This window comes from Diorhabda carinulata, chromosome 7, assembly GCF_026250575.1.
Source record: "Diorhabda carinulata isolate Delta chromosome 7, icDioCari1.1, whole genome shotgun sequence".
Lineage (NCBI taxonomy): Eukaryota > Metazoa > Arthropoda > Insecta > Coleoptera > Chrysomelidae > Diorhabda > Diorhabda carinulata.
This window is the reverse complement of record NC_079466.1, coordinates 9,827,453-9,841,692: the sequence shown is the minus strand read 5'-3', so window position 1 is coordinate 9,841,692 and position 14,240 is coordinate 9,827,453. Positions and strand designations below refer to the sequence as shown.

General features: G+C 30.1%; 3 protein-coding genes across 3 annotated transcripts in view; all 3 read right to left on the bottom strand.

The window, feature by feature from the left end:
• Window positions 1-3,060, bottom strand: part of LOC130896547 (transcriptional regulator ATRX-like) — an 87,232-nt gene extending 84,172 nt beyond the window's left edge. Inside the window, exons 1-2 of the mRNA XM_057804727.1 lie at window positions 2,957-3,060; window positions 408-998 (exon numbers count right to left, since the gene is read on the bottom strand). Coding sequence (XP_057660710.1) covers window positions 408-945 — 538 coding nt within the window. The 5' untranslated portion in view covers window positions 946-998; window positions 2,957-3,060. The remainder of the gene's footprint in view (window positions 1-407; window positions 999-2,956) is intronic.
• Window positions 3,061-4,033: 973 nt separating this feature from the next.
• Window positions 4,034-9,425, bottom strand: LOC130896548 (uncharacterized). Its single transcript, XM_057804729.1, has 9 exons — window positions 7,995-9,425; window positions 7,610-7,825; window positions 7,471-7,539; window positions 7,132-7,413; window positions 6,888-7,049; window positions 6,655-6,782; window positions 6,348-6,546; window positions 4,938-5,774; window positions 4,034-4,838 (listed from the first exon to the last, which is right to left on the bottom strand). Exons 2-9 carry the CDS (start codon window positions 7,784-7,786, stop codon window positions 4,734-4,736), a joined length of 1,959 nt encoding a protein of 652 aa, XP_057660712.1. The 5' UTR covers window positions 7,787-7,825; window positions 7,995-9,425; the 3' UTR covers window positions 4,034-4,733.
• A 2,813-nt stretch (window positions 9,426-12,238) lies between these two features.
• On the bottom strand, window positions 12,239-14,096 carry LOC130896545 (serine/threonine-protein kinase 16). The gene is made up of 6 exons (XM_057804726.1): window positions 13,876-14,096; window positions 13,648-13,820; window positions 13,334-13,600; window positions 12,724-12,878; window positions 12,539-12,673; window positions 12,239-12,486 (listed from the first exon to the last, which is right to left on the bottom strand). Exons 1-6 carry the CDS (start codon window positions 13,983-13,985, stop codon window positions 12,370-12,372), a joined length of 957 nt encoding a protein of 318 aa, XP_057660709.1. The 5' UTR covers window positions 13,986-14,096; the 3' UTR covers window positions 12,239-12,369.
• Between the last annotated feature and the right edge of the window lie 144 nt (window positions 14,097-14,240).

Genomic DNA, 14,240 nt, shown 5'->3' with positions numbered 1-14,240 from the left:
TACTCTTCATTTTCTTTTTCGTGATGAATTTTTGTGAAGCGCTTTTTCTTTTAAACAAAAGTCCATACAAGAATAGAAATAAATTTTCTATCATTGAACAATTATCATTAATGATTTTGCACATTTTACTTACATTGCTCTGCTAATTTTAGAATAAAGTAGGAGGAAAATTTCATAATATGGCACTTAATTTTCAGCTTGTTTTTGTCTGTTAATATTGCTATGCTAATGTAACAATTATATTGAAGCTGTATAAAATGTATCCCTGAATGTGGTTTTGTTTTATATGTAGCTAAGTTTCATTTTATAAAAAAACAATAAGTAGTAAATGTAGATATTTATCTATTCTTGTACAAGTAGGTTCCAATAATTTCACAAATAATAAAAAAATAATTAGATTAACATACCTTTTGTTCTCTGTAGAGTATCCTCCCAAGAATCTTCAGTTTTTATGGTATCATTAGTTGCTTCCCTCCGTAAACTGAATAAACTATTTGTAGAACTAATATTAGCATTTAAAGTCAAATGACTATTGCAACAATCAGCCTCGTGTATAGAACAATCAATGGATGTTTCTTTGTCAACCAATTGTGCAAAAAAATACTTATTACTATCTTTAATAACTGTATTAGACTTGCATTCTAATAACTTTGAATTCATGTCACAAAATAATTTTTCAATTCTATCATTATTGAGTAAATGTATTTCTTTTAATAAGTTATCTATAAAAACTGTGGAATTTCCTTTCAGTACCTCCAGAATTAATGCAATTTTTAATCCTATATTTTCAAGAGCAGAATTATCCTTATCATCTTTGGAATCTTCCAGTTGAGATAAAACTTTTTGAGATTTAAGCGTTAAAGAACTACATAAGTATAAAATATCTGCCACTATTTTTGAAAATTTTGTTCGCATTTCAGCGATTTCTACATTGTTTTTTTCCATTTCTTGGAATATTAATTGGAAAATGATGTATATATGCTATGGACCACTATCCTCTAAAAATAGTTTATTGGAATTAATTGAATTCAATTTGGTATCGTATTGATGTAGTATATCAGGTAGATTATTTTAAAAATATCTAAAATTTCCATATACATATTAGAACCAACTATCTTTAAGTTGAAGTGTAAATATATAGTTTACAGTTTCACCCAATTGTCATTCTTGTCAATGCTGTCATATTTGCTTGTGTTCCATAGAAATAATATTTTAAGGAAAGTATAAATTTTTAATCAATAGTCGTATTTAGCGAACGTAATGCATAGCGCTATTCCTATTGTGGAGAGTACAAAAAAAGGAAGATTATCTCATATAAGTGGAAAGTTGAAAAATTGTCCAGCTATATACGATTAATATCAGTTCAAAAATCTTCTAAAATGGCGTTGTTGTAGACAAATGTTATGATATAAATTAGTAATAATTGTTGATGAATTGAAGTATACCGAGTAAAAATATTCAATATCAGTTTATTATAAATTTCAACTTGCGTTGTATGAAAGTAGAAGTTGTCCTGGGCATAAATAATATTTGGCGCTTCTTTAAAAATTTACCCATATGTTGATGTGATGCCACCTTTATTTATTGCATTTCGAAAGAGACTTTTTCATTTACACGGATTGTTCTCCTTCTCTCTGCTTCCATAATTATTCGGTAACGATTAGGAATGGTCGTATTCGGAAAATATAGCCCTATTGGTAACCTTTTTTGTCTATTTGTATTCTGTCATTGTTAGTTTATTACAGACTTATTTTCAAAATAGTCTTTGGTTACTTTTTATTAAGCTTAATAAGTGTTACATTATAAAGTGATAATTGTAGTGGAATTTTGTCCAGTTTTTTTTTAAATTACGAGATTTATCAAACACACCCATTTTTAGCTTGGTTTATGCAACCAAAATTAAAAATTACCATTAAACTAACAAATTACTTTAAAAGACACTGACGTGGTACTAATAGTTCATGTAGAAAACAGTAAATTAAAATTTAACTTAGAGTTCGCCAACTTTCAACTTCTTAGTTTAATTCCTTAATTTTGTGAGGTTATGAGCACATAATACGTTGCTCAGTCTGTATTGGTGGTATTGTTTTATTTACAATATCCTTCTTCATTGATTATGGAAATTATTCGAGTTATTTGGCAGATTTCCGCCGTGGTGTTTTATTTTTAGAACTGATATCAAAAAATAGGAAAAAGCAATGTGTGAAATACTAAAAGTCAACAACGTCCTTTAGACGATGATAGACAGTGTCAGGAGCTTTCCACATATGTATGACAAAAAGAAAGCATACTGGGAATTTCTATTGGTTTACCAATATTTATAATTATTCTTAATTTACTGCATAAATAAAAAAATTACCACCAAGAAAGTTTAATGTTAATGTTAATTTTGGCTGCATAAATCAAGGTTTATATGTATATAAAAATAGACATTATAATTCAAAATGAAATTTTGAAAAATAATTCGTGCAACTCCAATACATTTTCCTGATCTTCTCAAACGAATTCAATAATATTTCTTCTAAAAAATTGTACAACCTAACGTTTGATTAAAGATTTTTATTCACTTTTCTCGCGTTTCACTTCCTCTACCTAGCATAAATTAAAGGCGTTACAAAACACCGTTCATTCCAGAACGTTTTAAGTTTGTATTGATACGTCACCGAACGATTCCGCTAGGGATTTTGTAACAGCTGCACAACGGTTTCGTCCGCTGAATGCGAATTAGTTGAATTACGAAGACTATTGAACGAAAATGAGAAATCTAATTAAATTGGAAAATAAATCTTTTAAATTTTAAAATCCACTAAAGTACTTGGATCGGCTTTGCTTTTTATGTAAAATTGTAAATGTTTCATCAGAATTATCACCAATAATGTTACTTAACTGAATTAAAGTTAAAAATATTTACATCCTGCGTTATTCAAATTAAATGATCAGACCAATTTATACTTACCACAATTCAATTCTTTATTCATAAAATAATTCGTGTTTCTTCTTGTGTTAAACTTCAACAAGAATCGGTTTAGGAAATTAAAGTTTTCAATGATATGTCAACACTTTTCCTACAAAAAAATCCTATCTGTCAACATTCCATGGCCAATATTTCTTATATTTTTAAAAAATAAATATATGTATTAAATGTTAGAAATCTAACCTTAAAAAATGAAACTTGATATTCAGAAAACCCCTACAGTAGGTCACAGTCCTAAATGGATCTGCTAGCATAAGTAGATATCAAGTGATCGAATGTAACATAAAACTGGATATATTGGTATGCATGGTTTGTATGGAAGATTCATTATCGTTGTGTTGTGCTCATGTTTTTTGTGTCTTTCTGATTATGTATAGTGTTAATTGTTTTAAGTTGTAAAAATGTCTTCCAATTTACGTTGTATATTACATTGAGAGTCTATTAATTTGTTCCCAAATCCTTATTAAGACTGAAACGTTTTAATAGATGACTGCTGGTTATAAACAATTCAACTCCAAGAACTTTATTGTAGAGTTTATTATGAAGCGCTTTGACCGTTAGGGTGAATAATAACAAATAGAAGAACAGGAAAAATTCAGCAAAAGCAATTAAATGTTATGCGGCGATAGCAAACCATAGTCGAAAATTCCGCTAATTTTATCAATACTAACGACATGAGTCGTCGTGAGCGTTAGTTATAATCTCATATATTCTCGCCGTGACCACAACGATCGTAGTCTCAATGTGGAACGCACAATAGTATTTCAGACTCCACGAACACTTTAATGAAATGTACCATATGAAGGATGTCATATGAGTAGTTCCAGTTTGATAGATCTTTCTCAGAACTATGGAGTGTAGAGAAGGAGGAACATCTCTGGGTTAAAAAATGTGAGCTGATTTTTGATGGGAAAATAGGTGGCACTGATTATAGAGGGTATTCGCTTGAATTTTACGCGCTGATTTGAAAATAACTGTATAGTAATGCTTTAAATAATGCACCGTGATAATGAAATTAGTAGTATTAAAATAATGAAACGATTAACAAAACAGAATCTCGTTAAATTAACTTTATTATTTAGCTATTTATTTGGTTTAGATAATACATATATTCTAATATGAAAAAAAAGTAGAATCATGTAACAATAATGAAATAGTATAAAAAAAACATTTTGGTTGATTAAAATAAAATATTGAATTTTATCCGTAACTAATATAATAATTATAGCGATATAATTAGATCAATAAAAATAATAGAATAATAAAAAAAATATTTCGGTTCATAAAAATAAAATATTGAACTTCATTAGCAACTAATATAATAGTTATAGTCATATAAAAATATCAATAAGAATAATATATTAATTGAAAATAAAACATTTTGGTTCATAGAAATAAAATATTGAACTCTATCCGCAACAAATATAATAATTATAGTTTTGTTAAAATATCATTGGTAATTAGCTTAGGCAAGCAGGTACAGAAATATATCAAGTTCTTAATAAAAAATAAAAATCTAATAAGATATTAAGGATTGCACAGCTTTTCACATGAATATAATCAAACGTCAGTCACAACTTTGATAATTTCTTATACATTTTACTTTTATTTTTTTTTTCTATATACTCCTTGTTCAATGTTTTGGCCAAGAAATGTCCTCTCATGGTTAAATAATAAATAATAATCTCTCTTGTTAACAATAGAGAATGTTCGTGGCAACCAATTTTGGGCAATTGAATTTGAGTAATTCGATCAAAAATCATTTGTATGTTAATTTATGAGCAATTTTTAGATTCGCACCCTGATAATTTTCACCATTTAGTACTGCTTTCCAATGACTCTTTTTAACTGTACCATAAGGCGTCTATAAACCATGTAATAATAAATTAATACTTTTTAAAATTCGTTGCTGTTGAGTAAGTATGGTTTCTATAAATAAATCTACTAATACTATTTATCTTACCACAAAAGCTTCCTTCTCCATCAAGCTATTACGGAAGCATTTAATGAGATGCGCAAAATCAGAAATCACCCATAACTTTTTTTTTTCATCACATGGATGAGGACAACTGAGCTTCTTCTCGTCAATTCCAAAAATCTTCCACACAGCACGATTCCATTGTGCTCCGTCACTTGTAACTGCATCCACATGGAATCCAGCATTACTCAAAAGAATAATACATTCTAAAATTAGTTTTTGCAGAATTTGACTGGTCACCGCATTTTTACTGATAAAACAAGCTAGAGCTTGAGATTTTCCTCCTTTGAATGGCACAAATTGAAAAACTAGCGCATGATCTCCTACTGTATTTTTTAAATTATCAGGTGTGTGATCACCAAGGTTCACCAATCCTATAAAATCTTTAGTATTTGTATTGAATGGAACGCCCGAAGCTAATTGCATCACATCAAAAACTAATTCTCCTCTTCGATCAGATAATGGCATATTCTCACCCCTTTTTTTCATACACTCAAATAAAGCAGGTTGAAATCCATATGCTGAACTATTTAACCTTATGTATTTATCAAGCGTTGATTTTGTTGGCAACGGTAGTATCTTTCTTTTCCTCAACATTTCATACAAGCTACTGCTTTTGAATCGTATTAATAAACATTCGTATATCCATTCAAGCTTATATGGACGACCTTTAGAATTACTTTTTTTAGCCATCTCAAAAAAAGTAGTAACCACAAGTCGCTCAGATTCATCTAATGATTGAATTCTTCTTTGGAAAGATTTATCACTTATCTGTGTGTATTTATCCTTTATAGTTTTTACAACAGAACGTAATTTTTTGGTCTGAAAAAAATGGTAACTGCGATAAATAAATGAAACTTAATTTTGAATTGTCAAAAATCTTATCATTTTTTTTTAAGATTGTAACTTAAATTGGCTGTTTGTTATTATACTTATTAATTGGCAATACCTTGTTATGCTATTTACAGAAGCTTGACAAGTTCCCAAATGCATGCACCAATGAAAAGAAATTTATGAAAAACAAATTTAATCTCATCAATCAATAACCGATTGATGGGATACATAAATTCATCTTCATTGAAAATTTAAAATATACTTAAAAATTATTAGAGTATCCTGTGATTTAAAATTTGCAGGCTCAAATAAAGCATACACTTTGCATTGTAAGCAAACATTTATATTTGTGGAAATTCCGATTGCATATTTAATTATGCAATTTAATTCATATGAACAATTGATACACCTACATATATGTGCTATATATAGCTTTAGCGTAGAGAAATAATATTATGTCCAATTTTAAAAAACATTTTTTTGCTTGAAGTTTTAAAGATAAAGTTTTTGGAATAAATTCGCATTGTTCTGAAATTAATAAGACATTCGATGATAGTTCACCTTTTTCTGTAAGCGATTACATTTGTTTTTAAGTCGTTTCAGTGGTATTTGAGATTTGTATTTTTTATTTGCAGCAGTACGCTGTCTAGCTGCTTTAGTGAAGAGTCGATCACGAAGAGTGCGGCATGCAAAACATCTCGGATTCCGTGGTAGCCGTTTATAATTGTTCAGAATGAGACCGGGACAATTTCCAGAGACGCTACAAAAATATTGCATTAATATTATTTGTTTTTATTATTTACAATGAAACATTGGAGTGTTGATATTTATTGGTTGAGCAGCTAAAAATTTCAAGTCTATACTTTACCTCGTTTCTTCAATTCCTGTTCCTTCACAAACGGGTGTTCGCTTCACTTCTTCAAGAAGCTTAGAAAGATCTGCAGACATAGTAACTTTCAAGTTTAAGCTGAGTTGTCTTTTCTTCTTGAATGAAACCTAAGAAAATACCATTATAAAACAATTACTATTACTTCAAATACAAATTGATGATTAAAAATAATTACGACCGTAAAGCTGGAGTTATAAAGAACATATAGTTACCATTACTGAAAAATCATCTTGTATAAAAAGGCGAAGTTTTTCAGTTTCCCTAAAGGGATCAGTATAAACAAGTACTAATTGGTTATCATGAAGTATATAATACCAATACTCAGGCATCACACTCAAAAAAGAGTCCAACAATTCCTTAATATTCTTAGGAGTCTGGAAAAAAATTAAGGATCTGTAGAAAATTTTGGTATATACTTAAATCATGAACCTACTGATATTTCAAGCTTTAACTAACATTGTTTGATTCGATTTCATTTAAAAAAACTTGTTCTGTATCAAATCTTGTCTCTACATTGTTCACAGCAATTTGCATCTTGTCTACTGGTTGATCAGGTATACTATTTAATGATGTTTTATGTGAAATAAATTGTGGATATTTATCGTCAGAACTTGCAATTTTTCGGATTTTTATCAGCGAAGGCGAGATCTTTTCGATTGATGTTGACGCTGGTTTTTTTCTAATGTTAATACGATTGTCCAACTGTTGAAAAGGCTTTCGCACATTGATGGTTGGCTTCTACGGAATATTTATTAAAATTAAATTACTGCTTAGTTTTTACTTTAAACCTTATACCTTTGAAAATTTATCGTCATTTATTATTTTAACCGTTTGATAGTGCAGGTTTTCTTGATTTTCTGAAAGCTACATTTAAAGTTAGTAAAAAATTTTGTAATATCTTTGAAAGTCAATGAAATTTTCTATAAAACTTTACTTCAATATCATATTGTCTTGGCTGTAGGTTAACTGGTACAGCATTTGGCAATAGGGTCCATCGTTTCAATTCATATTCTTTGATTATTCCACCTGAATAATCAATCTTCCGCGATTTCACAATATCTTCTTCTTTAAAATGATAATCGCAGATACAATGATGTTTCGTTAAAGTCATGTTCAAAATAGAAGATCATTGTGCTAGCAGCGTAGCGTCCTATAAAATAAATTTAATGATTTTGAATTAACGTCACTGTGTTACTTATTATTTTTCAAATTTAATGAGAAATCAATGTTAATCAACAAATATTTTGGGAACATGGATAAATAATTATTGATTTTCCTCTAATGAATTTTGCTTTCTAACAGATTCAAACATGACTCACCTTTGGTATTCCAAAGAGACTTGCTTGTTTTATATTTTGAGATAAACGAATTCCACGATCTTTTAAAGAACCACTTATACATCCAGAAATACAACAAGTTTTCACCATGATTTTTTGTATTCTTTTTTTACTATTTTTTTAATATTTTTAAACGTTGTTTAATTCTTTTCACCACCTACATAATATTCTGTTTTCGTTAGTTTATAGAATCTGAAGCTAGTTTCAGATATAGTGTCTAACTTCAGATCTCAATCCCATAGTACAATCAGCTCCACGTATTATCCCTACAGCATTCAGACCATATTTTAAACGTACCGTCCATAAGAGATGTTCCTCCTTCTCTACACTCCATACTCAGAACTGTGGTTGTTCTCTAATTAGGCAATCTAAGAAAACAGCTGATCTATATCAAACTGACGACCGTGAGGTAAAGAATTGATTTTTGGTGGACTCCATAGATACTTTTAAGATATGTTTCAGAGAAAGCAATAAAGCTGAAACCAAGTATTTTTGCAAATTGTTTGAATTAGTCTGCAAGTGAGCTTTCAAACAATTCACTAAATTCAGGACGCTTGTACTAATTTTTTTATTAAATTACAGGTTTCCGACATTAATTTCCACTGTTGCGTTTAAGTTTATTAAATATGATTATGTTGCAAAGTGATAACCCAGTGGCAGATGAGATGAAGTTTGAGCTTTAGGTAGAGTTAACCTCTTTTCATTAGATGAAAAGAGCTTAAGTCAGAATCCTGCTGATTTGCTTCAAATTCCAATATAGGGACTTGCGTTTCAGTCTATATTTACAGATTGCCTACACTGAGCACAACACTGCATAGTGGAAAAAAACTGACATATCCACTTTTCGGGAGGACATTTCGCAATTCTTTTATACTCTATTTATCGAAGAAAAATAGTTAATAAAAACATATTCACGCATAGTGCACGTGATCAGAGCAAAGCATGTAACAGGACCGCATTTAATAAATAATAATTATGCTGATTCATATAGTAGATTAATAATATAAATGATGAATAATTATGCACAATTATTATTACAAAAATATACAATGTGAACGTGAAGTTTGAAATAGATATAAAGTGAACGTCCAAAATATGAAATACATTCATTTAAAAATTTGAAAAAATGTGTATCGAAATATTAAAATGAAAATTTTTTACTTCAATAAATATATTTTCTTTTTACCGAGAGATTGAGCTTCCACTATCATCAATATTTATAATAAGGAGCTTAACTTGCAAATCAATGGCAATGTCTATATTCCACATTTTGGTTTCAATCTTTTCCTGGACATGTTGAATATACTTTTTCACTTATCAGGTGTAATAATATTATAATAATAGAATATTTTTAATGTCAGAACATTTAAATGTTTCACATCTGCCCAGATCAACTCCACGGGATTGAGTTCACAATGGTAGGGCAGTAATCGTGAATTTTTTTGTTTTTTGGCCATTACATCAATAATGCCTAAGTTATACTTATTTTTATGCTCTGATAATTTCTAAAAGCTCCGCCTTAATCATCGTTTCATCAAAATCGGTATTCACAAACGATTCGGTACACTTGAAGAAGATACTACCGAAATATTTGCCGTTTTGGAAATAACGTCATCAACAGTCTTGTCATCATTTTCAAATGTTTCTTCTTGCTCTGCAAACCAGACCTCCACAGCTTTTATTACCTCCTCGTTGGAAGAAAATTTACGACCTTTTAAAGAGATGATAGTCGGAAGAAGCCAAATCTCGTGAATAAGGGGGGTGTTCTAGTAATTCAAACGCTAAATCATGAATTTTTGCATGGCAACATGAGACTTGTGTACAGGAGAGTTGTCCTGGAAAAAAAACACCTTTGGATAGGTTTCCGCGCCTTTTCTCTTTAATTTTCTCCTGTAGAGTGGTCAGTAATGTCGAAGTTAAGTTATTGTTCTACCCTTATCCAAAAAATCAATCATGATTACTGGCAATCCCAAAAAAAAGCAATAACTTTTCCCGCAGATTTTTGGACACGAAACTTCTAGGTCTTGGAGAACCAGAGTGTCGGCATTCCATTGATTCTGGATCGTAGAAATGTACCTAAGTCTCATCCATTCAAACATTTGGGGATCCATTTTGCAGCAATTTTTCTCACGTGCAAATTGACGTAAGCTATATGATGAACGCGTTCGTATGAAATATTCCGTGCTTCAGATATCTGTTTTAGCCCAATTCGACGGTCTGATCAAATCATGTCATGAACTGCATCGATATTTTCGGGAACTGACACAGAAACTGGCCTTCCCGATCGGTCATCATCTTCAATAGAAAATTTACCTCTTGCATGAAGCTTGCAGTTTAATTTTTCACGGTCGCATACGAAGGATATTGATCACCAAGGGTATTAAGCATATCTTCATAAATCTGCTTACGTCTTAACCCTTTTAAATACAGGTACTTGACGATGCCTCCATACTCCAATTTTTCGATTTTCACAATTTCGGTGGACATCTTTTTTCTTTTACACTGACACTTCTAATAAGTTATTTTTTGTTGCTATGGTAACGCAATATTTTGTTTATGCGTGGAACTGGTCTAGGCTAAGTAGATATCAATACACCCTTGTAGTAGAATACCTTTTTTTATTTAGATATTATGGTAATAAACATACTCAGAAGCCTTATTTGCTATGAAGTAAACTGTAGTACTACTTCTAAAAGTTCATGTTGTACTCAACTGGGTGAAGATACAATTGTATAAGATGATACTGTTCTAGTTTCTACTGCCATAATCAATCTCTGCCCCTATTTGCTCCAGATTAATCGGATTCTTTATGTTTTGTATTTATTTCTAAATGGAAATTGAGCGATTAAAGATCAACATTTTTTTATGGAATATCTTCCTTCATGAAAAAATATTTGTGTGAATCCATGTCCCATGTTATTTCGAAAACTATTAATATTAATTCATTTAAATATATATTTAAACATATGTATAAATTTGCTAAAAAATCATCAACACAGTTAATAAAATAGAAATAAAAAATAGCAATATATAAACATTTGTTATCACAGTCCTAGGTCCACTGAACCTAAAGCTATAAGTTTTTCTCTATACCTTTTAGTTGCACTAGGTTATCACATTAGCAACCTTAGAAAGTATTCATCTGAATTAGCTCTAAAAAGTATCTTTTGAGTCCTTGTAACATCAACATAAAGCAATACAAAACAACTCTCACCACCGAAAAAAATCGCCGATAACGCTTTCGAAAAAGTTTTATTGTTTCGATCTCCGAACCGCAATTGAAGAAGAATTTGAAATGCTTTGCGGGCAGCGTGACATGCTCCGCTGAGAAACGTCGTAAATGAATTGATTAAGATGTGCATCAATTTGAACACTTACACTAACCCTTTTTCGATTCTCTTTTGTAATTTCTTTAAATAAATTAATTTTGATGTTGCATTGTTTTCTCTTAATGCAAATTTGTTGCCCGACTTATGCAGACCTCTGTATTTGCGCATTTGCGTATTTGGACGCTTAAACGTTTGACAATCGTATAAATTGAGTCGAGGGGAATATTTTTTCTGGCAATGGTAAAAATTGGTTATTGTGTCATTAAATAATTTTTTAAAAGCTAAATTCAAACGTAGCCATACATCAGATTGATTGATGATGAGAATTCTGTTCGGCCAAAAACTGCGATAACCAGAAATATCACCAAAAAGTTAAGTCAGTTACTGGTTATAGACACATCAAAGCACCGCATTCACCATATACCATTTCTGAAAAAAAACAGCTAAGATAGTGGTTTGCAAAAAGCAAACCTGCTCTGTAAAATGCAAAGACAGTTTTATCGGTCAGAAAAGTGATGGCGACCATTTTTTGAGGTAGTCATGGAATTTTGTCAAGGTAAACGTTACAAAAAGCGTTCACATATGAAGAAAAAAGGGAAACTTGTCTGACAGCCCTCGTCCATCTTTTCCATCTCTTAATTGCAACCATCATATTCAGTACAAACAAAATACTCCAAATCTATCAATAAATGGTTAAGAGTAAAAATGGGATTTGAATAGAATAATTGTTTTAGAAAATTTCAGCTTTCCAAAATTTTTTGAATTAAATCTTCACAATAAAGGCCAACATTAAATTCAAATCCAAATATTGAAATCTTATGGACTTGGTGCATTATATTACATAAACATTTTTATTTGAGATGAGAAGGAAAGGAAAGGTATATTTAATATAGCAAATTTTGAGTATAATTCTTGTCTTTTTTCGCAGTAAAAGGGAAAAATATACAAATAAATAAAGTAGAATTAGAAACTTAATATTAATTGATTTAAAATATTAATAAAGAAAACAGTACAATAAGAAATAAAGCTTAAACCATTGTTTCAATTTTCTTTTTAAATCCTTGTGCTTTTTGGATAACAGCATCTATAAAAGGCCGTTCGGATGGATTTACTTTTAACATAAAACGGACTAGATCATGAAGATCCTAGAAAATGGATAAAATTAATTAAAAATGATAAATATAGTTTTATACATACATCACTAAAGTGTTCACCTTGTGGGAAGCAAATAGTTCCCGAGATTACAGCCAAATTGACTGAATCTCCTTTTTCATACACGATATCATAAGGAGATTTAAAATACATCATTGCAAACAATACACAACCCAAGCTCTGGAAAAATTTTACAATAATTTTTTTATTATTTAGAATTATTCACATACCCAAATGTCAACTCTCTGATCTATTACACAATAACTTTCAACATGAAATAATTCAGGAGCTCTATATGTCATAGAACATCTTTCTGCAGCGAGATCTTGTAACTTTTGTGCATCCTGTGCACCACAAACCTGAACTTTAGCAGGGCCGCAAGATCCTAAAAGATTTTATCAATTGAATTGCAAATTTACTGGAGCATTTTAATCAATAAATCTTAGCAAATAATTGTTGTAGCATTCTATCCTTTGCTTTAGAATATGCTGTAGATTTTTGATGTTTATAAGAGAACTTGAGTAAAAAAATAGATAAATTGAATACATGTATATTACAAAATGTGACATTATAAAATATAAAAATGAGAAAAAACTATTTGTTGCTTTTGTAAAATAGTTTAAATTAGTTGCAAAAAATATAGTTTTGGCAACCAATCAGCAACAAATTTTTCTATATAAGACTATAAAACGTATTTTACAATACAGCTTTAAAGTGAAGTTAATGTTTCATGAAGAAACCAGAAATCAGTGGAGAATAATATCAAATCGTGACCATTTCAGTGATTAAAAATCATTTCTCTAAGTGAGGAAAAAATATAAAGATGTAAATTGTTTTTACCCAAATCCATTAAAATGGGATCTGTTTGTTCTGTCAAACATATATTCGCTGTTTTTAAATCCCGGTGAGCTATAGGATCCGGAGTAAAGTCATGTAGGAATTTAATAGCTTCACATACTTCCAAAAATATCCTTAAAATATCTATTACATCTAAGTAACTTTTATTAAAGGATCTTAATGTAAGGTAGTCATGTAAAGTTCCTCTTTTGTAGTAGGGTAAAACTAAAAATGCTTCAGAAGTTGCATGTATAATTATATCGGCTGAACCTGGAAGGAATATTATTAGATCTTCCAATTGTAGCCTGATCTCATACCTTTGAAAGTAGAATCCACAAGTTCTATTATATTGGGATGCCGAAGTTTTTTGTAATAATTTATCTCCTGCATTGCAATTTTTTGATCTTCTATACTATGACAGGTTATTCTTTTTAAAGCATATTTTTTCTTCGTCGTTGTGTTTTGAACTAGATCTACACACGAAAATCCTCTAGAATGAACATAACTATAAAATATAGACACACAGCTGTTGAATACGTTAATACCCTTCGCCAAGTCTTTCTATAACTACATATCTTATTCCATTTATGTTTATGTGTTCTTTTACACATATGCACCCCATTTTCATTATTATACTTAGACCTAGTGTGTTCATTATACCTTTTGAAAATAAATTAGCTTAAGATAACCAAATATTACCTCTACATTAGCTAATTAAAGAATCAACACTAAATGTAAACACGTTTTGATGTTTTCTTCTTTTTTGGTAACACTTTTCATTCCTTGGTTGGTCTAGTAGGTTCGTCCGGTGATTGAAGCGCTAAACCATAGATAACCTTTATATACATATTGGAAAATGTTTCCATGACGAATTCAGTGAACATTCATGAGATCAGCACTTAATTATTCT

Coding starts and splice junctions, on each gene's coding strand:
- LOC130896545 (XM_057804726.1), bottom strand. CDS start 13,985: ATGAACACACTAGGTCTAAGTATAATAATGAAAATGGGGTGCATATGT. Junction 13,601..13,647: donor TGTGGATTCTACTTTCAAAG/GTATGAGATCAG, acceptor TATTCCTTCCAG/GTTCAGCCGATATAATTATA. Junction 12,879..13,333: donor TCCCATTTTAATGGATTTGG/GTAAAAACAATT, acceptor AAAATCTTTTAG/GATCTTGCGGCCCTGCTAAA.
- LOC130896548 (XM_057804729.1), bottom strand. CDS start 7,786: ATGACTTTAACGAAACATCATTGTATCTGCGATTATCATTTTAAAGAA. Junction 7,050..7,131: donor ATGAAATCGAATCAAACAAT/GTTAGTTAAAGC, acceptor ATTTTTTTCCAG/ACTCCTAAGAATATTAAGGA. Junction 6,547..6,654: donor ACAGGAATTGAAGAAACGAG/GTAAAGTATAGA, acceptor ATATTTTTGTAG/CGTCTCTGGAAATTGTCCCG.